Source organism: Doryrhamphus excisus, chromosome 8 (genome assembly GCF_030265055.1).
Source record: "Doryrhamphus excisus isolate RoL2022-K1 chromosome 8, RoL_Dexc_1.0, whole genome shotgun sequence".
NCBI lineage: Eukaryota > Metazoa > Chordata > Actinopteri > Syngnathiformes > Syngnathidae > Doryrhamphus > Doryrhamphus excisus.
In genome coordinates this window covers 10,167,243-10,187,793 of record NC_080473.1, presented here as the reverse complement: position 1 = coordinate 10,187,793, position 20,551 = coordinate 10,167,243, and the positions used below count along the sequence as shown (strand labels likewise).

General features: G+C 39.5%; 2 protein-coding genes across 4 annotated transcripts in view; one reads left to right on the top strand and one right to left on the bottom strand.

Annotated features, from left to right (window-relative positions):
- Positions 1 to 521: 521 nt before the first annotated feature.
- npat (nuclear protein, ataxia-telangiectasia locus) lies at positions 522 to 9,000 on the bottom strand. Its single transcript, XM_058079727.1, has 17 exons — positions 8,765 to 9,000; positions 8,494 to 8,612; positions 8,344 to 8,404; positions 8,192 to 8,264; positions 8,078 to 8,118; positions 7,564 to 7,806; positions 7,332 to 7,407; positions 6,220 to 6,343; positions 6,052 to 6,143; positions 5,866 to 5,947; positions 5,683 to 5,779; positions 5,477 to 5,596; positions 4,148 to 5,395; positions 3,976 to 4,076; positions 3,794 to 3,887; positions 1,595 to 2,865; positions 522 to 1,080 (listed from the first exon to the last, which is right to left on the bottom strand). The coding sequence occupies exons 1-17, from the start codon at positions 8,799 to 8,801 to the stop codon at positions 1,000 to 1,002; spliced, it is 3,960 nt and encodes a 1,319-aa protein (XP_057935710.1). The 5' UTR covers positions 8,802 to 9,000; the 3' UTR covers positions 522 to 999.
- A 181-nt stretch (positions 9,001 to 9,181) lies between these two features.
- atm (ATM serine/threonine kinase) overlaps positions 9,182 to 20,551 on the top strand; it is a 33,721-nt gene continuing 22,351 nt past the window's right edge. For 2 of the 3 annotated variants that reach the window (XM_058079724.1, XM_058079725.1), the window contains exons 1-24: positions 9,182 to 9,350; positions 9,592 to 9,685; positions 9,793 to 9,911; positions 10,021 to 10,169; positions 10,280 to 10,444; positions 10,544 to 10,709; positions 11,970 to 12,208; positions 12,303 to 12,472; positions 12,555 to 12,733; positions 14,334 to 14,705; positions 14,786 to 14,977; positions 15,056 to 15,157; positions 15,234 to 15,468; positions 15,585 to 15,716; positions 16,572 to 16,697; positions 16,768 to 16,857; positions 17,228 to 17,408; positions 18,195 to 18,388; positions 18,474 to 18,553; positions 18,643 to 18,798; positions 19,019 to 19,094; positions 19,206 to 19,336; positions 19,419 to 19,536; positions 19,653 to 19,823. In XM_058079724.1, coding sequence (XP_057935707.1) covers positions 9,614 to 9,685; positions 9,793 to 9,911; positions 10,021 to 10,169; positions 10,280 to 10,444; positions 10,544 to 10,709; positions 11,970 to 12,208; positions 12,303 to 12,472; positions 12,555 to 12,733; positions 14,334 to 14,705; positions 14,786 to 14,977; positions 15,056 to 15,157; positions 15,234 to 15,468; positions 15,585 to 15,716; positions 16,572 to 16,697; positions 16,768 to 16,857; positions 17,228 to 17,408; positions 18,195 to 18,388; positions 18,474 to 18,553; positions 18,643 to 18,798; positions 19,019 to 19,094; positions 19,206 to 19,336; positions 19,419 to 19,536; positions 19,653 to 19,823 — 3,615 coding nt within the window. In that variant the 5' untranslated portion in view covers positions 9,182 to 9,350; positions 9,592 to 9,613. Of the gene's footprint in view, positions 9,351 to 9,591; positions 9,686 to 9,792; positions 9,912 to 10,020; positions 10,170 to 10,279; positions 10,445 to 10,543; positions 10,710 to 11,969; positions 12,209 to 12,302; positions 12,473 to 12,554; positions 12,734 to 14,333; positions 14,706 to 14,785; positions 14,978 to 15,055; positions 15,158 to 15,233; positions 15,469 to 15,584; positions 15,717 to 16,571; positions 16,698 to 16,767; positions 16,858 to 17,227; positions 17,409 to 17,716; positions 17,882 to 18,194; positions 18,389 to 18,473; positions 18,554 to 18,642; positions 18,799 to 19,018; positions 19,095 to 19,205; positions 19,337 to 19,418; positions 19,537 to 19,652; positions 19,824 to 20,551 lie in introns of those variants that run through there. The other variant, XM_058079726.1, reaches the window with a different exon arrangement.

Genomic DNA, 20,551 nt, shown 5'->3' with positions numbered 1-20,551 from the left:
CATACAAGAAAGTAGTAAACAGTATTCAGTGTGTTAATTGCGCCAGATAGTAGATTTTAATAGCTGAAATTTAAACAAACACATTCGTCCAACTGATATAGCTTAACTTTAACTAATGCGTAGTCTTTTTCAATTGTGTACTTTTATTGTGAAAATGACATGAACAAGTCGTAGTTCCTCCAGCTAAGTGTTACGATCCAAACGCCGGTTGCCAAATTTGACGACAGAACACATACTGTACTAAATACCATACAACATGGTGCAATTACATTTTTTATGTTAATATTTTAGAACCTATACTAAATATTGCAGGTAAAGGGAAAATTTAAAGTTGCTTTAATACGCCGGTAGATAGTGTCAGCAGATTAAAGTTCCAGTATTTAGGTTTGCGTGTCTCGTACCTCTTCAGTGTCTGTATAATGTAGTCAATGAGCAATGGATGCCAGTTTTAATGCGCATTTAATACAGTACTAGACATTAAATACTTCATTTGCTAACATGAAAAAAAAACACTCAATACATCTTTAAACATAGGCTACATTTATTGACACAGACGTACTGTATTACAAAACGTTTGTTTTTTCTTTTACATACCAATATGTATAGCAGAGTTTGTATAGCTGGTTTAAACAACCTGGAGTCAAATATTGACCAAAAGAAATGCTGACCCACAAACCCTAAGAATATGCAGTCTACAGCGGAACTAGCCACTGATCATAATAATTAACATTTAAATCTTAATTATATTATAATTATACAGGAGCAGAAGGGCAGAAAAAAGTGACATGTTTGCTTGAATGTTGCAACATCTAATCATTCACGCTGTAAACTAATTGATCAAATGAAAATCTCATTAGTCCAAGCAGGTTTTTTGCATGTTACAAGGTCTGAGGTCTTGTTATGAAAATTGGCCATGGGTACAGGGTCAGCAGATGGCTCGTTCTATTCCGGGAAAGTAACCCAAGGAGGTCATCATGACACAACAGCCCAAGTCCACTTTCATTCATCGTAGTGAAGTGAAGAAAGGAACTTGTCCACATCCAAGTCATGGGGGAAGCAATTTATGAGTTTTTTTCTTTGCTGCGAAATTCAAATGGGAGACAGAATTAGCTGAGAAAATCAATCAATCAATCAGTCAAGTGTATGCATTTCTTGACCATTAAGGATCACTCAATTAAAACACAGAATAACACAATGACCAATTGTAGATGTGATAAAATATATATATATATATATATATCATAAAACCACTGTAGTAGTGTCACCATGTGGTATAGTTAAATTTGGCTGACCACTAGCACCAAAAGTATAACCATGTCCACAAATATAACAACTGAAGTTTATTTATTGTTCTGGTCTTTTTTTGGGGTTCTTTAATTCAGTAAGTCAGCATCTTGCTCAGAACAGCCAGAATCCTTTGGTGTGGTCTTAGTCATTTGTGGTCACTTGGTTTTAGTGACATGTGTGATCTCGGAGCCTGCTTAAAAATCAATGACTCACGTCCAGGTTTAGGCAAAATTCAACTTTAAATTTATGAAAGAATGAAAAGAAAATAATGAAAAGTGTTGATATAACAAAAAAGATGTAGTCTTACCCGGTCTTTCTTTTTATCAGGAGATTGTTTTGTTGCTTTCTTCACTGGGGGGCTGGCAGTAGAAGGCGACTGTTTGCGCTTCTTTGAATTCTTCAAACTAGGGGGAGACTTCTCTCCCGCTTCCTCCTGACGCAAACTGTCTTTGAGTGGAGTGCCAGTTCTAGCAATAGCGGCACGCGACAGGATCATGAGCGTGTGAGCGGCCATATTGATGCTGTTTTCACTCCCGGCCTCACTGGCTGGGCTGCATGTGGGGACATCTGGGGTGTTATGGGGAAGAACGTTCTTAGGTGTCCCCTCTGTATCTTTACCCTTTTTCTGTTGCAAAGGAGTCCTCGGACAATCAATAGACTCTTCCTGGTTATTACCGGTCCCTTGGGTTCGGAGACCAGTGAGGTCTGGGATGCTGGTGGCAGACTTCTTACCTGGTCTGTGAGGAGAGCTGAGCCCCTGAATGTTCTGCAGCATCTCAGCCGCCTGTTTGGCCAAAGACTTTGTCTTTGAGGGAATTTTGGCAGACTTGGATGGTGTAATAGCCGGAGGACCTAACTCTGATGTTCCTGAAGAAGAAGGTGTTGACAGATGCTCTTGTGACGTACCGATAACTTCATTTTCCTTGTTGGCCGTCACTTTTGGTTTGTCCTGAGGAAGAGTCTTCTTCTCGATATGTTCTTCTTCAGGCTCTTTCCTGCTGCTTTCCTCTGTTTCTTTACTGATTATACACTGTAGTTCAGAAACAGACGACAATGATTTAGAGGTACCAGAATCCTTAATTTGGTCTCCATCCTTATTAAGGCTATATCTTCCAGCTATAGGTTTGGATCTACATCCTGGTTCTGAATTTTTCACAGAATCAGGCTGTGACAAACCAACCCCGTTTCCACTTGTAGTTTGACTTTCTTGATTGAGGATTGTTGAGTTCTTTTTGACATTGTTCTCTTGACGTTGTGGAAATATAGGCATAACCAAGTTCCCGCTAGCTTGGTGATCTCCTGAACACCTGATGGTCTCCACCTTCCGTTTGGGCTTATTGCCACCCAGGATAGCAGGCCTCGTTCGAGGGGCTGCAGGAGAATGGCCTTTCTGAGTATGAGTGGTATTTTGTGAAGTCAGTGTGTTTGAAATTGAAGGTGTGGTGGTCTTTGTTCCTGGGTTTGAAGTTGGTGGTTGAACGTCCGTCGGCGACTCAAAACATAAAATTCTCTTATGACTGGCAGTGGCATCCTTCATCTCATTCTGCAGGTTCTGTCCCACCGTATTGTGCAAAGTATCTAGAATTAACAGAAGTGATATTAGAGCAATGAGCACACATATGCTGTTTTTCCAACTACAGTACAGTAAGCCCAATTATTAGATTCAGATCTAGAGCCCTCCCCTGTCTGTCTTAAATATGCCTCACACACTTTTAAAACACATTTTAATTGCTAAAATGCAACAGTGTTATATATATATATATGACTGATGATAATGAAAGATGATGGATAACAGATGAAATTGGGTCACAATGTAGCTTTTAGCTTGGTGTACATAATCTGCCTGTTGTGATTCCAGTAACAACTTACAAAAATATATTTGTGTTCTTTGTCAACGATGACAAAATCATTTTGTTGACAGCTCAGTTTTTTCATGAGGATAATGTGTTGTGATTACGACCATGCTCTGCTAAAACAAGCTAACCCCGCTAGCTTCCATTCATGCTCCGTTACTACAGTAAACCTCGGATATATCGGAAATTCGCTCACAACGGACAGATAAAAAAGAACCAATTTTACTGTAATGCATTTCCAATAAAAATTCATTGCATATATCGATTTTTTATAAACAAAATCTCCAGTCCCGTTCCAATGCATTTCCATTAAATTTCCCTTGCATATATCGGATGGCCGCATCGTGGTGCTCCGATTCGCCGAATCGTGACAGGCCACTATACGACGTCATTTGCAGCGTTTGCAGCGTTGCCTGCGCGTCCAGGTACATTGGAAACATAGTCAAGGAAGTGCCTTTTTAAAACGGATAAAATCCGATTTACGCATATACCGGATATAAATCCAATATATGCGTAAAACGGACATTTTCCGGTATACGCATATAACGGATTTCGCTTATATCGGACAAAACCAGTGGGAACAACTGAATCCGATATATCCGAGGTTTACTGTATCACTTATGTGGCTAACAGGAAAGACTGCAAACACTTACCACCATTTGCGGACTGTTTGACTGTAACTGTTGAGGCATTGGGCTCGACGGTTGCAGTTTGCTGCATTGGCACAGAGGTTGGTATTCCGACAAGCTGAAAAACAAAACTCCTCATCAGTACCATTTAATAGAAAATAGATAAGTTGACAACTGATAATCAGGGATGTATAAAATCGTGTTACCTGATTGGCCATCATTTGGACCTTTCCAATACCATTCTGTCCCATAATAGTCATAGGGAGCATCATGGGTTTAACAGGAGATGGTAGGATGAGTGCTGACCCTGTGAAAAAAATTGTTTTTATATTAATACCAGGGCGAATCCAGACAAGCAGAGCACATTGTGTTTCTTACCAGTGACAAAACCTTGTGGCGGAGTTGCTGCAGTCACACTATACTGGTTAGTTTTGGGCATAAGTGGTCCTTTTGAGAAAACTGTAGGCGCTTGCGACTGTCTGGCCGCAGCATCTGCTGTCAGTGATTCAGTCATGAGTAAATAGCTAGTAGTGTTTCCTTGGAGGGCAGGGTTAGCAGTGTCCAATGGTAGCTGAATAATATAGCTTTGCTGAGCTTGAGTAGTCGCCGCTAATTGATGAGACGGAAGTAGTGCTCCGGCTTTACAGGGCGAATTAGCTAAAGCTTCCGAGCTTTGTAAGCCACACACCGCAAGTGCTGTTTCGTCCAAATTTATGCCTCTTGGTGTGCCGGATCCTCGAGGAGATTTGGCCGGAGAGGAAAGGTAGATTGTGGGTATCTTCTCTGTAGGAATATTGGAAATAGCTTGATTCAGAGCTTTATCACTTGAAGACTCCTCATCCGGGTTATCGCTGATGATAATCTTCAGAGAAACTATGTTATTGGAATCAGTTGAAACTTTGCTAGAAGTATCGATATCGCTGCTCACAAAACTGGATGCAGCAGTATCTGGTATACCAGATTTTGACATTGTGGATAATGTACCTGTGGAACACGTTACTGATGCAGCGGTGTTAGCATCTGTGGAAGACTGAGGAGTTACTAAGAGAGTCAGAGGTTGTGTGTTTTCACCACTGCTTGGGACTGATGTGGGAGGCACGTCAGCACTCAAGTTTTGTTGTGCAGGAGACAACAAAAACGTAGGCTGATTACTCAGTGAAGATGACAGAGCTGCGGCAGACTGAGGTGGAGATCCTTGTGCTTGTTTGCTTTGATTGTCCACATAAATTACTGGTGCCACTGTAGCGCTGGCTCTTGATGCAGGGATCGCAGTCGAGTCAATAATTGGTGCCAAGGTGGGTAAGCTGTCCTGTACCCCTACAGAGGCTGTATTCTCGAAAACAGTTAAAGATGTATCAATATCCAATGGTGATGGAGTAAACGTGTGAGGAAATGTTGAAGCTTTTTCTTTTCTGTTTTCACTCAGGGTAGACGAGAAGTCGTCACAATGCTCTTCGTGAGTAATTAGCAGTCTCGCAGAGCTGTTTTCGAGTCGGGATGACCTGCTGCTGGAGCCGAGCACAGTCTTCTTCATGAGAGTCGGCGGTTTTCTAGTTTTGCGTTCTTGCACAGCTTTGTTCTTCAATGTTACCGGTGTTAAAAATGAGGTTTCTTGCTCCGTGGTATCTGTTTAATAACATGAAAAAATCATTTCAGTCTATACCAGTGGTTTTGTTTTAGATGCACTGAATTCAGTTTCAAACCTACCCGGACCGGTATTACCCGGTAGTTGTCCAACTGTGGACGGAGGTGGTCCAGCTGTATCATTCTCCTCTGGGGCATTGCTCATATCTACATCTTCTGGTTCTCCATCAGTTCTGCTTTTATCTACAAATGAAAAAAAAACAGTATGGTTATTGTATATTATTATCCATGACTAAATAAAAACACTTAAAAAAAAAAATCATAGTTACTATAGTCAAAGAGGTCAAACAGGGCTTGAAAAGCAGGGTCAGATTCTGTTTGCTCCAAAATGTCGTGGATTGCATCATCACTCATATGTATTTCTCCCTGTATTAAAGAACAAAACGGATAGCATTAATATAATCACAAATAAAGAATGACAAAATATAAATAATATTCAGGTAATTCAGCACCTGCAATCCAAGAATTTCATCGATCGACTGGTCGTCTTCCACCGAACTTGATGGGGCCTTTGGTGTTTGGGGTGTTGGCTCGCTACAGTTTAAAGGGAGTACACACAAAAAAAGTCATTAATTACACTGTCACAGAAAAAAACATATTCAAAAAAAATCCCAAACTGCAACAATAGTAACACTTACTTTGCAAGAATTTTGTTAATGTTCTCAGCAAGCTTTTCTTGTAACGATCGGTCTCCCAATATCTTGTCACGTGCATTTTGTATCACTAGTTGCTGTGGACATGCACATTTGATGTGAAGTTGGATGAATAAATGTAATATATTATAATTAGACAAGAGCATTTCTTACAGGGAAGTTCTCATCGACGGCTTCCTCGGCTTGTGGTTCAGCAGTGACATTGCTGGCAGGCACACTGGACTTGGCAGAACCACTGGAGCCTCCCACACCACTGCTCCTTTTTCTAGGAGTGTCCCTGGGGGTGGGGGGGGGGGGGGGGGGGGCAAAATAAAGGTTAGTATTTCACAATAGCAATAATACTAAATAATCTAAAAATATACGATATTGTTCACTTCTTCCCATAATCAGTTCACAGTTCCACATGTCCAAAAGGAGTAGTAAGAAGCAAAGCTTATTAAATCCTACCCCTCCATCTGGTACTTTTACAATCAGTAACTCTTACATTTGTTCACTTCCTGCTTTCCTAATATAGTTTATTTTTATTTTGTTTTTTCACGTACCGAAATACGAGGTGTTATGACCATACAATGACATAATGGTTAACATAGTAAGTGTCAATATAGTGATATATATAGCACATCATGACTGGTTCAAGACTCTTCATCCTTGTATTTAGCAAACATCAACTGCTTGTATTGTTTCTAAATACAAGTGTTTTTCTACATGTTTGGGCTGTCTGACAATCATGGAACATTGGAGTAAAGATAAAGCAAACTAATTTTAAAAGGTCTTAGGTATTTCACAATAGCAATAATACTAAATCTAAAAATATACAATATTCTGCACTTAAGTGTTTTTCTACATTAAGGTCTTAGCCAATGAAGGAGAATGTAACAGGTTTAATTTTGTGCATAAAAGTGGGATATTTGGCTACATTGTAGTCCACTGCGTTGCTTTCTTACCTGTGCTATTGCCTGTGTCATCACAGTGATGTGAGCGTATCTATGCAAACAAGAGAGTCTTCATTCTCCTGGCTGGATTTAAATAGTAACTCTATAGGTGAAACTTTGTTTCAATGGTTATATAATGTAGCGACCCTGAACTTATGTGTTGGCTACATTTTTCTCTTATTCTGCCAGCTCTCTTCTTGCTCATCCCTGTGGCTGACAGGAACCAGTTTTGTTCAATAAAGCTATTGCTAATTGCACCTCCCTGTGACAAAGGGCAACTCTACAAGCAATATGTTGATAGTTTGTTTGTGTGCAGATAAAACCAGTTCTTACCATTTCCGTCGCCCTGGGGACATGGGTCCTGGATTTAGTCGCTGTTCTGTAACTATTATCTGTACTGGTGTATCTCCTGAAATGTCCCAAGCACAGTCAATTTCATGTTTTAGCTTGGTGCATCATATGGTATTTGAATATAAATAATGAATTGCTGCTAAATAACTAAATTAAGACACTACAGACTTTGCAAAAAATAAAACTATATACACATCTGTAGAAAGACACTCACTCTGTGTATTGAGTGATCGGCTGCCATCGTGGAACTGGTTGGGTGGGGCGCTGACTGAAGGTGCTCTGATTTGAGGAGCAGAGTAGCTCAAAGGTGTGGAATGGCTGGGAATACACGGCGAGACGAGTGCAGGGCTGTTGACTAAGGTTGTTTCAGAGATGGAGGAGCAGACCACACTGCTTCCTGAAGTCATGCTCAATACACGCTGTCTCGCCAGGTTTGCCAGTCCAACACGGGAACGTGCTGTAAGGGACAAATATAGTTTATGTCTGCAAATGCCATTTGGGGTCTCCTGTGAACGCTTAGCAAATAATTGCAAAGAAGTCGTTGATTTCTGTCAAAAGATTATAAAATGTTGAGGATGTATGTTAGCAAATATTTGTAGCACAACCCATTTTTGGGACCATAAATGTAATTTACAGTCATATAAAAATTCAATAAAATCAAAGGCCAATCAACATCATAACAGTGATTTTGTTTCACAAAAGTTTCACTGTAAATATACATAACTTACCCCTCTGGCTTGCTGATACTGCTGGAGAACTCTGCAAGGACCTGAGATGATAATCACAACACAATGTGTTAATATCAAGATAATAATGATTTCTTGATAATAATGATTACTTACTTTATTTGTTTGAGTGTGAAATCCAGCTTTTTCCACAATGATGTCATCACAGCAGGTACTTCACTGCACGTCTCTATTGAACAGGTGGAAAAAATACTAAACATGAGACATTTGCTTACAGTAAATGGACTATTTGGAAGTGTTGCGTTCACCTTTTGTTTTGGCAGCCATATACTCATTTAATATGGTAGTTAGTCCCTTTCCAAAAATAGACTTCAGGGAAAGAGAAATGACAGACATCATATAATCTATATGTCATTTCATTACAGGTGATTTTCATCGAATTAATCATTGCAACTTACAAAAACACAAGCAGGTACAGCCCCATCTCCCATTGTATGTTCTGCATATTCTTTTAGGTTTGGGCTCTCCTGGATAAACGCTAGGCTTGTATCGGACAGACCTTCCTCCTGAAGGTAGCCTGGTGGCGGAGAACGTTATATTAACAAATAAATATGACGTTAGACATAAATTAACACATTCGCTGCAATCAACATTTCTTTAGTCGACGAGTGAATATAATTCTGTTGGCTAATGCTACAGCTACAACTTTCGCTTGGTCGGAACACTCACCCAGAACCAGACGAGCTACGTCTGATGGCAGCAACATGACTGTCAACTGTTTCTTTTAAAATATAGATAGCCAACAATAGTCCAGCAACATATTCACTGATAAATACGCTTTAGAATGTCAATCTACAAGACTTCGGTTGTATTGTTATGAAGGGGTTGTATTCAAAAGGCGGGGAACTCTACTCAACAAGCACGTATGACCCAGAAGTCGCTGGTCCTGTCGAATGGAATTATGGGAATTGTGGTTTCTTTCCTAAAGAGAAACCAACACTACATGTTTTTTTGCTCAACTTTCAAAATTGTTAGTAATTAATCAAAAAATGAATATTTAAAGGACATTTGGGATTTGCTATTGTTTTATCGCTTATATACCTCAACATTTTTCAATAGCGTTTTTGTACCCGGACGTGACGTATATTCGCAGTGACAACTGAGGCGGGAAGTTCCTGTTTCATTTTACTGCGTAAACGCATGAGAAGATGACAAAGTTGTGAAAAGCGCAATGCGCGTGCATGTAGCACATCAGCTAACATCTGCACCTTAATGTGGGACTGCTCATTAAAAGGTGTCACTTTGTCGAATAAAGGTAAGCCAACAGTATCACCTTAGCATGTTTGTAATTCAATTCAATGTGGTTTTGTGTTGCACGGGTCGATATCTAGCATATTGTTATTAAACCGACAGCCAAGTAAACAGGCGATTTAATAGTAACTGACTACAGTAGTGACAATCCTGTGTGTTTTTTTTTAGGAATGACCTTTACAGTATATGGAGTAACTTTTGTATAACTCCAAATAAACCTCATTATGTACATTATATGTTTACAGTATTGTCCAACTTGGAGGCACTATGAGCCTGGCTCTTCATGATTTGTTGGTGTGCTGCAGGGGTCTAGAGAATGACAAAGTTACAGAGAGAAAGGTAATTAGACCTGATCATCATCACACTGTATTATACCTGCTTTTATTCTGTAGTTCAACTATTATTTCTTTGACTTTCATGATGTGTTTTATTGTGTATGCCTTCAGAAAGAAGCCGAACGCTTCCGACAACTCATACGGTCTCCAGAGATCGTGCAGGAGCTTGATCGCAACTCAGGACCTAAAACAAAAGGCTCCAAACACCTCACATGGGATGCTGTTTTTAGGTACTCCATTTCTGTGTTGCAAGAATGTTGTTGTTTTGTCCAGTACATGAACAAGAATCTATTTACTATACGTACTGCAAGTAACAAATGATCAATTTTGCTATGTAAGGTTTCTACAGCGCTACGTCCAACGGGAGACAGAAAGCATGAAGTCAAGTAAATCAAGTGTGGTCAGAGCAACCGCACTGGCCCTTCGTCAGAGGAAGATGGCTGAAATTAGCAGTTTGATCAGATTTTTCATACACTATGCAAACAAACGTAAGCACACACAAAAGACCGGTAGTAGGTTGCCTCTTTATGTAAAACACACTGCATGCATTTTGTTTACAGTTGTTGCAAATATGTAGTTGGTAATGTATTGTGTGCAGGTGGACCTCGTCTAAAATGCAGTGAGCTGCTGAAGCATGTCATTGAGGTACTCCAGAATTCATACACCTGTGCAGCCTACGGGAAAGACTACAGCAATCTCCTCTTAAAAGAAATCCTGTCTGTCCGCAAGTACTGGTGTGACATCACTCCACAACAGTGGCACAGTTAGTAGGACATTTAATGACAATTGTTTACTTTCATTTGTTTTTATAACTAATTATGTTGGTACTTGTTATTTGAGCCTGTTATATTCCCCCCCCCAGGTCTTTTGGATGTGTACTGTGGCATGTTCAATTCCCCATCCGAATCTATTAACCGAGTTCTGGTAAGCCGGGTAATTGACACGGTCGTGCAGGGTTGTTGTATGCAAACTGATGGATTCAACAACACCCTGTTCAGCTTCTTCTCCAAGGCATTGCTCAATTCCAGGTTAAGCACCATTATACTGTATTCATGTATGTTAAATGACAATTAAGTTTCTGCACTTAAATGAATACCACCCCTAAAATACCTGCTTTTGGGAAAATGTATAGATGGATACTGTGCAGCCCCACACATTTACGAGTCGGCATTCACAAATGCGCAAATTTGTTTATTTTTGCACCAAAGATATTTATTTTTTTCTCAGAAAATAATAAAACAACACAAACCATAACATCACCATAAGTTGGTAATAATTTCTAAATGCAGTACATGATGGTAGAGGTAAAATGTACAACAAAAAGGGCACAGTTTGTATATGTTAATGTCTTTATGATTCACTGATGGTTTTTATCAATGTTGTTGCTGTGAGATGTAAACTTAATCATACAGTCACTGTAGATTGGTTCCATACCCTGCCGTGAAGTAGGATTCCTTATTTATAAATGGAATATTTTTGTAGTTAGAGCACAGAAAAACTGTTTACAATCTTCTAAATATATTTTAAGCCTATTAGAGTCCTTTGAACATGAAATAACACCCCTAGAGTCACCTTTACACTCGTATTGCCCATTATAGTAGACATAATAATAGCAATTAAGACATACCATACACCATTTAGTACTGGGAGAGTCTCGTGTTATTGTTTTTATTTTTTACTTTCGGAACTTGGGAATGTAGCGTTCTTATAGAGTCACACAGAATGTGACATTCTTTTTTTTCAGAAATGTTTTTATTGAATTTTTGCAATAAATCCAAATATTAGAAAAGTCATAATTTCATGAGGATACGTCATAATATGAACAAAAAGTTATAGGAATACAATCAAAATATTATGAGAAGAAAATTAACATGAACAAAATACATATTACATTTTATCATTATACATTCGTTTTTTAAAGTCGTAATATGAGAAATAAAAAAAGTTTACATTTTTTGAAAATTTGGGGGTAAATGTTGCCATATTAGCAGAATAAAGTAAAAATATAACTTCATTATATTATGAGAAGTTTATATGAGAAGAAAGTTTGATTTGTATTATGTAATTTATTATAATATAATATTTCTTTTTACATTTTACCAAAAACGTGTCCTGAAAATGGGGCTCATGTCATATTCCGGACAATATATTTCATAATAATTTAAATTACGATATTGCATTATGCTCTCTATCATTCAACGAACGATAGATGTCGGTCAATTTCTGAGCAACTATAAGAAGATATAGGTTATGGTATAAAAATGCATCTTCTTTCCTATTATCATCAGGCAAGAGAAACACTTGATGGTTTTGGAGCACCTCGTCTCAGCGCTCAACACCTTCTTGAGAGCTGTGGCAATGAACTACAGAAGAAGGGTGTGCCAACTGGGGGAGGAACTTCTGCCTTCAATACTCCAAGTCTGGGCCAACATGAGGCCCAGTACTGCTCTAAAAGAGGAGATTGTCGAATTCTTTACCCTGCAGGTTTGCATCCACCATCCTGAAGGAGCAAAGACCCAGGAAACAGGTTATTAGATTAACTTATTTTACGACAATTTGTGGTATTGCAATTTCATGCTCTTTCATGATACATTATAGACTGTAATGTCTTCTTTTCTCAGGTGCTCATGCTGAAGACTGGAACAGGTGGCGTAGTTTGCTATACAGTCTTCATGAAGCATTAGTTGGAGAAATCAGTCATATTGGTAGCAGAGGGAAGTACGTCACTGGTACGAGGCACGTTGGCGTTAAAGCAAGTGTCATCAAGCTCACAGCTGATATTTGTCACCAGGTAAAAAGATTATGTCAACTACAGTTCAAATGAAATATTCCACAATTATATAATATATAATTATTTCTTGCATTTGCTACAGCTTTTTAGTACAGACAGTGACTCACAGCTATCAGAGGTAACACAGGCCTCCTTCAGCTCTACCCAGTCGGGTAGTTCCGGTTGTGGAACACCGAGTAAGCGACGACGGATTGAACTCAGCTGGGAGGTCCTGTTGGACCACCTGCAGCATCAACGTAGCGACTTTGATATCATCCCATGGTATGTTTTAATACTTTATTTTTCATTCATTCATTCATTTTCTACCGCTTTTTACTCACAAGGGTTGCAGGGGTGCTGGAGCCTATCCCAGCTGTCTTTGGGCGAGAGGCGGGGTACACCCTGGACTGGTGGCCAGCCAATCACAGGGCACATGTAGACAAACAACCATTCACACTCACATTCATACCTATGGGCAATTTGGAGTTGCTAAATAACCTAGCATGTTTTTGGAATGTGGGAGGAAACCGGAGTACCCGGAGAAAACCCACGTATGCACGGGGAGAACATGCAAACTCCACACAGAGATGCCCGAGGGTGGAATTGAACCCTGGTCTCCCAGCTGTGAGGTCTGCGCGCTAACCACTAGACCGCCGTGCCGACCTTTACTTTATTTTTATTTATTTATTTTTTAAACAAAACGTCAACAGCAATACAAACACACTCAAAACAAAAAGGGGGGCACTGGACATACACAGCACACAATTTGGTTATCCTACATTCCCTGTCATGGTGCAATTCGAGTCATTTCCTTGATTTTTGTCGATGAACAGTGTCCATTTCACCCATTTTTCTCCACTCTTCTTCAGTCCTCAATCTATGTTGTCAATAGTTCCATGTCATGTATTATATTCATCACACAAAGCCGGTCCTCCAGTACTGGGGGTCTTGGATTAAGCCATTTTTTAGTAATGGCTTTTTTACCTGCTACCAACATGATTTGTATAAATACCTATCTTCTCTTAACACAAAGTCTCCCACCAGGTGGCCCAGATACAATTGCTATACATGTTTTATTATAGAAAAAATAACAAAAAATGACAATACAGGACTCTTTCGAGGCCCTGTAATTGGAATGAGTACACTTTAAATCCTTTAAAGGATTTGAGGATCCATTGGAGGGCAAGTCTGGTGCCAGCAGCCACGGTAATGCCAGCTCCAATAGCGTATCTTAAAGTTGCTGCAGTTAAAAAGCTCGTAGTTGGATCTCGTGGAGTAGAGGGCCCCCCGGCCGCTTTGGTGACTCTAGATAACCTGGTGCCGATCGCCGGTCCCCCGCGGCGGCGACGACATCTCATTCGAATGTCTGTCCTATCAACTTTTGATGGCAGCGTCCGTGACTACCATGGTGACGACGGGTTACGGGGAATCAGGGTTCGACTCCGGAGAGGGAGCCCGAGAACTCAAACAATGCACAACGATGAGCCAATTCAAGAAACAATACAAGCAGTTGATGTTTGCTAAATACAAGGATGAAGAGTCTTGAACCAGTCATGATGTGCTATATATATCACTGTATTGACACTTACTATGGTATCCATTATGTCATTGTATGGTCATATCACCTCGTACTTCGGTACGAGGTACATTATTTAAAAAAAAAAAATCTTAAACTGTATTATGGAAAGCAGGAAGTGAACAAATGTAACAGTTACTGATTGTAAAAGTACCAGATGGAGGGGTAGGATTTAATAAGCTTTGCTTCTTCCTACTCCTTTTAACTGTGAACTGATTATGTGATGCACTCAATTGTAATCAATTGAAATTAAACCATTACCATTGCCAAAAGAAACAAAGCTTCTATTTTTTTTTTACTTCTCAGGCTGCAGATAACCGCAACGCTCATCTCAAAATACCCATCCGTGGTGCCCAGCCGAGAGATGGTCCCACTGCTGTCAGTGTTGTACCAGCTTCTAGCGGAGCAACGAAGAGGAGAAAGGGGACCGTATGTACTGCGCTGTTTACGAGAGGTGGCTCGATGTCAGGCCCATTTGCCAGAAAAGATCCAAATTCACAAACTAGAACTGGACAGACTATGGAGTCGGGTGTGGCCTCTGGCACTGCGTGGTGTCAGCTCACCTCAGCTAGAATCTTTCAGCCTGGACCTCCTGAACTCCATTGTTCAAGGTGGACTGGTCAGTATGGATAGAGAGTTCTGGAAGCTCTTCTCTGGAGCAGGATGCAAACCATCCCAGTGAGTCTCTGCTAAATTTGTCCATGAATCCATGCTCTATTCCGCCTGTCCCTTTATGTTTTTTTTTTTTTATTTTGTAGGAGCTCTGTGATTTGTCTGGCCCAGGTCCTGCTAAAATGGCCAGTCCCCAAAAGTCCAACTTGGGAACAGATGGGCATCACTGAAGGATCAGGCTCTCCAAACCTGAAGGAAACCCTCATGAGCTGGTTATTGATGACTGATCAAAGTGACGAGTTGGAGGATAGCTCCAGACCTCATCCCATCATTTGCAGGTCGCTTAAGTTTCCCTCTCTTGCGATGGTTCTGTCTTCATATGCAGTGCGTTTGATTTCATTTTGTGCTTCTTGCAGTGATTTTCCTTACAATATAATTGCAAACATCCTGGTCTCGTTGACCTTGAAAGACACACGGGCTGGCCTGAACTTTCTCCTGGGTTCTGAGGGTGTAGAGAGGTGAGTTGACAAATTCTAGTCTTGCATAACAACTGCATAAAGTTAATAGAATTCCACTTTTTACTTTTTTTTTTAGGTCCGTTTTTCAAGAGTCGCCATTGCTCAGTGGCAAAGATGTCTTGGAGGAAATTGAACAGTTGTACTTGCAGTTCAGCTTTAGCACTCGGTTTTCACAAATGAGAGGACCTTATAATCTGACTGAAAGGACATCGTCAGATGGACATTTCACTGCCATCTCCAGCCTCCAGAAGAAGTTGGAGCAGTTTCTTCTTTGTGTGGCTGACAACATGCTCAACTGCTACATTCCTGGTGTGAGTTTCAAAGCTCCAGCTCATACTTTATGGTTATAATAATAATAATACATTTAATTTATAACACACTCTATGCAGACTTCATGGGAGTATTCACACTCATTGTCCTTCCACAGAGTCCATCCACCCCTCCAGAGTGTCTGGTGCGGTGTGTCAGTCTTCTGACTGGTGTTCTAGCATGTTACGTCTCATCAGGCTATATTACTGAAGAGGAGGCAGGACGGTCACAGCTGTTTACTAAAGCAAAGGTAAACACATAAAACATAACAAAATATAATTTCCTCTTGTTTTGCGCCTTTAGTTATTTAACTATGTCTATGTTATTTAACTATCAAAATATGGGGTAATAACTATAAAAGCAATCTTCACTAAATCACTAAATGTACTGCAAAAAAGGTCAGTAAGGATAATTCATAATGCCGCCTACAGAGAACATACTAACTCCTTATTTCTAAAAACACAAATACTTTGCTGATATAGTTAATTTTCAAACAGCTAAAATAATGCATAAGGCTAAAAATTTGTTAAGTAGTTTGTAAAATAAATTACCCGCAAAAAATGCAACTTATACTCCCTTATACTCAGGGAAGAACTAAATTTGAAACACTTATATGCTAGGACTACGTTAAAAAGCCATAGCATTTCAGTATGTGGAATCAAACTATGGAATGGATTGAGTAAGGAACTCAAGCAATGCACAACGATGAGCCAATTCAAGAAACAATACAAGCAGTTGATGTTTGCTAAATACAAGGATGAAGAGTCTTGAACCAGTCATGATGTGCTATATATATCACTATATTGACACTTACTATGGTACCCATTATGTCATTGGATGGTCATATCACCTCGTACTTCGGTACGTGACAAAAAATAATAATAATTTTAAAAAAAAACTTAAACTATATTAGGAAAGCAGGAAGTGAACAAATGTAACAGTTACTGATTGTAAAAGTACCAGATGGAGGGGTAGGATTTAATGAGCTTTGCTTCTTCCTACTCCTTTTGGACATGTGGAACTGTGAACTGATTATGTGATGCATTCAATTGTAATCTGATGCATGTTCAAATGAAATTAAACCATTACCATGTCTTGTTTTAAGACGCTGGCCCAGGAGTTGAGTGGATATCTTTCTAGTGTGAAAGTAAAGATGAGTGAAGAATCAACCATGACGACACTGAGATCCATCATGAGGCTGTGCACACTGTCCACCACAAGAAAAAACAAGGTGTTTATTTCTTTGTAATTTCTTATTAATTACTTTTTTTAATTACTTGTTTTCTTGTCCTTTCCAACAGGATAATGTTTGCACCATCTCCTCTCGCTTATTCATTATGACTTTACCGGCCAGTCTTGTCGGCGAACTGGCGGAGATCTACAAACTGCTGGTAAATGACAACCTACCATAACATATTGAATCAAATATAAGATGACTCTGAACATAAAACCACACCTCTTTTTCAAGTCCTGTTTTTTCATTGGTTAGTACTATCTTTAAATTAGCATCATACTTCTTCCTCTGTTGTTTGCTAACTTACCTGACCCATTTGTGTGTTACGACTGCATCTTCTCAAGTCACTGGTAGAAAAGCTCTGACTCACTTTTGCACCAGCTTTTGGTTTGCATTATAAATATCTAGAACCCAAATGTGAGATGACCCATTTTTTCATCCTTTTTTCTCATATGCATGTCAATATGATAAATAAAGTTTATAGTGTGAGACTGCAAACAAAGTCAGAAGTGTCCTTGTTTCTTCAGCTAAGCAGTGCTTCTCGGAAATCTTCTGTTGTGGATGAAGACGAATCTACAGACAATGAGTGGGAAATGACCAGAACACAGCAAGGGGATGACATTCCTCTTTTTGAAAGTGACGAAGAGTCCCACAGTGGGACTCAGAGACCCAGGGGTGGAGACAACAACGAAGCCTCGTGTGCACCAGGTAAGAACAGACCCTAATGAAAACCCACAATTTGGTACAATAATAGTTAAAAAAAAAAAACAGATTAGCAGCTGTTAATGTCAGCCATGTGTTGAAAGTACACTCTGAATGTTCTGAGCTCCTGTTTAAATGACATATCAAGCATATTAATGCTGTCCAGAGGTCTTTGTGACAGTCCCTAAAATTCAGCCTCCATAATATAAACTATATTATGAACTAATCCATTATTATACCCATCTGTATGTTAGAACAAAATCTAGATAGAATGAATATAGCGTTAGTTATCACCCTTATATCCATTTGCTTAGACAATAGAAAGTGTTTGAATGTGCTGAAGAGGGAATCTTCCCGTGACCCTGATCAGCGACCTCCAGGTCCTGGAGGTGCCTGGATGCGCCAACAGCAACCCTGCAGATGTTCATGTTAATCCTGCAAGAATGTGCCAAGATAAGGACTCATAAAACAATAAAAGTAATTACTCTCACATGTACACACACACACATGGACAAACAAATACAGCTCGTGCAACTGCAACCATGTAGTAGGGACCCCCGAAAACTGCATATTCAGAGTGGAGCGGCATGTCACTGGGTATGTGGTTTCCCTCTCCTCGCTGCGAGTAACTTTGAATATTGTTGTCTGTCTCTTCTGTATTTCTGTATTTAAGTGTTTTTTTTAAGTGTCACAGGAGTTTGAACCTGACACTGTACTTCACACCAATACAGTAAATTGTGGTCATTAGATGCATTTAAAACCGCCGCAAACCATACCTGTGTCTTTCTGTAGGTGCCAAAAGCCTGTTAGCTGACAAGCATTTGTCCCCACAAGATCTTGCTCTCCTCGGAATCTTGGAATTCTTGTGCGAGTGCAGCTCCATCCAGCCCATCCATGGCCAGCTTTTTAAACCTCAAGAGGTCCGTCACAGGCTCCTGCTGCTGTTGGAACAAATCGATCCGAGCAAAGCGCTGCATCTTAACATGGTGGGTAGCATCAGCTTGTGGACATTTTTAAAATGTTTGTGCACCAGAAGCGGATAAACAAAATGAGATCTGGATCTCGTTGTAGTATCTTGTCCTGTTGAAGAGGCTTTCCGCTGAGGACTCCCTCACCCCAGAGGAGTTTGACTCTCTGCTTCATCCTCTGGCGTAGGAAACTCTTTGTTCAGAATGTGTATATATAATATTAAGTACCATTTATAATGTTTGCCACTTAATGTGTTGTGCTGTCTTTACAGGGACTTATGTTCTCTGTATCGCCAAGACCAAGAGATCTGTGTTTCTCTTCTTCTGGCTTTATTACCTTCTATCAGAAGCCTGGGGAGAACACACCACATGCAAATGGAGATGAAACACGTGCAAGGCTCTCTACTCCAAGTGGTGTCAGGGTTCTGGTCTGTAGCATTTGTTTATTTATTTTGGCATATTTTGCTCCTGTAAATGCTTTAGTTATAGTAGGCACATTCATTTATTTACCAAAACTGTATCTGACACCAACAGCAGCTACATGATACTTCTTCATCTTGTGGAGTTCATAAGAACTACATTAGGATGTTGTCTACAGCCACAACTGTTAATACCAATAATACCATCATTTCCTGTTCTGTGTTGTAGTTATCTGAGCCAAACAGGAAAATGCACTTCAACTGTGCGAGCCACTTTAGTGCGATGTCTAGTGGCATTGTTAGAGGTAAGTCAATAGAATACATAACAACTATTTAACTGCAGAAAAATTTAAAAATTTATGTCATCAATAAGGTTCCTTGATGTGTTTAAGATTTTCTCTTAACATCCTTGCCAGGCTGACCCATACTGCAAGTGGGCTATATTGAATATCAGACAGGAGGACTGCTCAGTGTCCACTATACTTCCATCTCTCCTTGCAGATACCCACCATGAAGTCCGCATGCTTGTTGCCATGTCATTAGAGAGGTGGGTTAAACGTAGCTAAGCGCTAACGTACACTAATGACTATGTTGTCGACATCACTTTGATTCAGCTGCTTTCTATCCAGGTTGTTCTTGGACAGGAGGCCCGAGCATTCAGACAAGAGAAAGATGTTGTCACTGAAACACCAGCAAGCAGCCTTTGAGAATGTTTACTTGAAGGCTCAGGAGGGCATGAGACCTGCTGTAGGAGCATTTATTGTTCTCACTAAATCCCTTTCTTTTCTTACCCTAAATAACCAAACTACTTGCCTTTTGTTACCAACAATAATAAAATATTTGTGCTTATGTATAAAATACAGAAAAGCAAGTCCACCGATGAGGGGCAAGACGAGATGTTCAACCGTAAGGCTACCTTGCTGAAGAGCCTGTCTGTCATGCTGTGTTGCAGTCCGGTCTGTGAGAAGCAGACCCTTTTTGCCCTTTTGCAGTCTTACAAGGAAAACAATATCGAGGAGCACCTCATAAAAAAGGTAAAAATCCCAAAGCTGCTAATAAACACACACACTATCGTATGGTCTTGCACCATATGGACAGATAAACATCAATGAAAAGAACAACAAATTAAAAGAGCTGTACAAATATTTATTATTATTTATTATATTTTATTATTTTTTATTATAATTAAATAATTCATATTTGATTTTTTTTCAATTTTTTATAATTTGTTAAATATTTTTTTATAATTATTTGATTTTATATATAAAATTTATATATACATTATATATAGATTTTATATATAAAATTTATATATACATTATATATATATATATATATATATATATATATATATATATATATATATAAAAATATTTTAATTTTAATTTAATTTAATATTATTCAAATATGAATTATTTTAAGTTTACATGATTTAGTTCAGGGCTGCACGGCGGTCGAGTGGCTAGGAGACAAGTGTTCAATCCCACCCTCGACCATCTCTGTGTGGAGTTTGCATGTTCTCCCCGTGCATGCGTGGGTTTTATCCGGGTACTCCAGGTTCCTCCCACATTCTAAAAACACATTCCGGGTACTCTGGTTTCCTCCCACATTCCAAAATTATGCTGTGTTAATTGGCGACTCCAAATTGTCCATAGGTACGTATGAATGTGAGTGTGAATGGTTGTTTGTCTATATGTGCCCTGTGATTGGCTGGCAACCAGTCCAGGGTAGAAAAGGAATGAATGAATGATTTAGTTCGAAC

What these genes read in the sequence shown, in the direction of transcription:
- npat (XM_058079727.1), bottom strand. Translation starts at nt 8,801, where the DNA reads ATGTTGCTGCCATCAGACGTAGCTCGTCTGGTTCTGG. An exon ending in TCCCCAGGGCGACGGAAATG is followed by an intron (nt 6,344 to 7,331) that starts GTAAGAACTGGT and finishes CCCCACCCCCAG; the next exon opens with GGACACTCCTAGAAAAAGGA. An exon ending in ACCGGGTAATACCGGTCCGG is followed by an intron (nt 5,396 to 5,476) that starts GTAGGTTTGAAA and finishes GTTATTAAACAG; the next exon opens with ATACCACGGAGCAAGAAACC.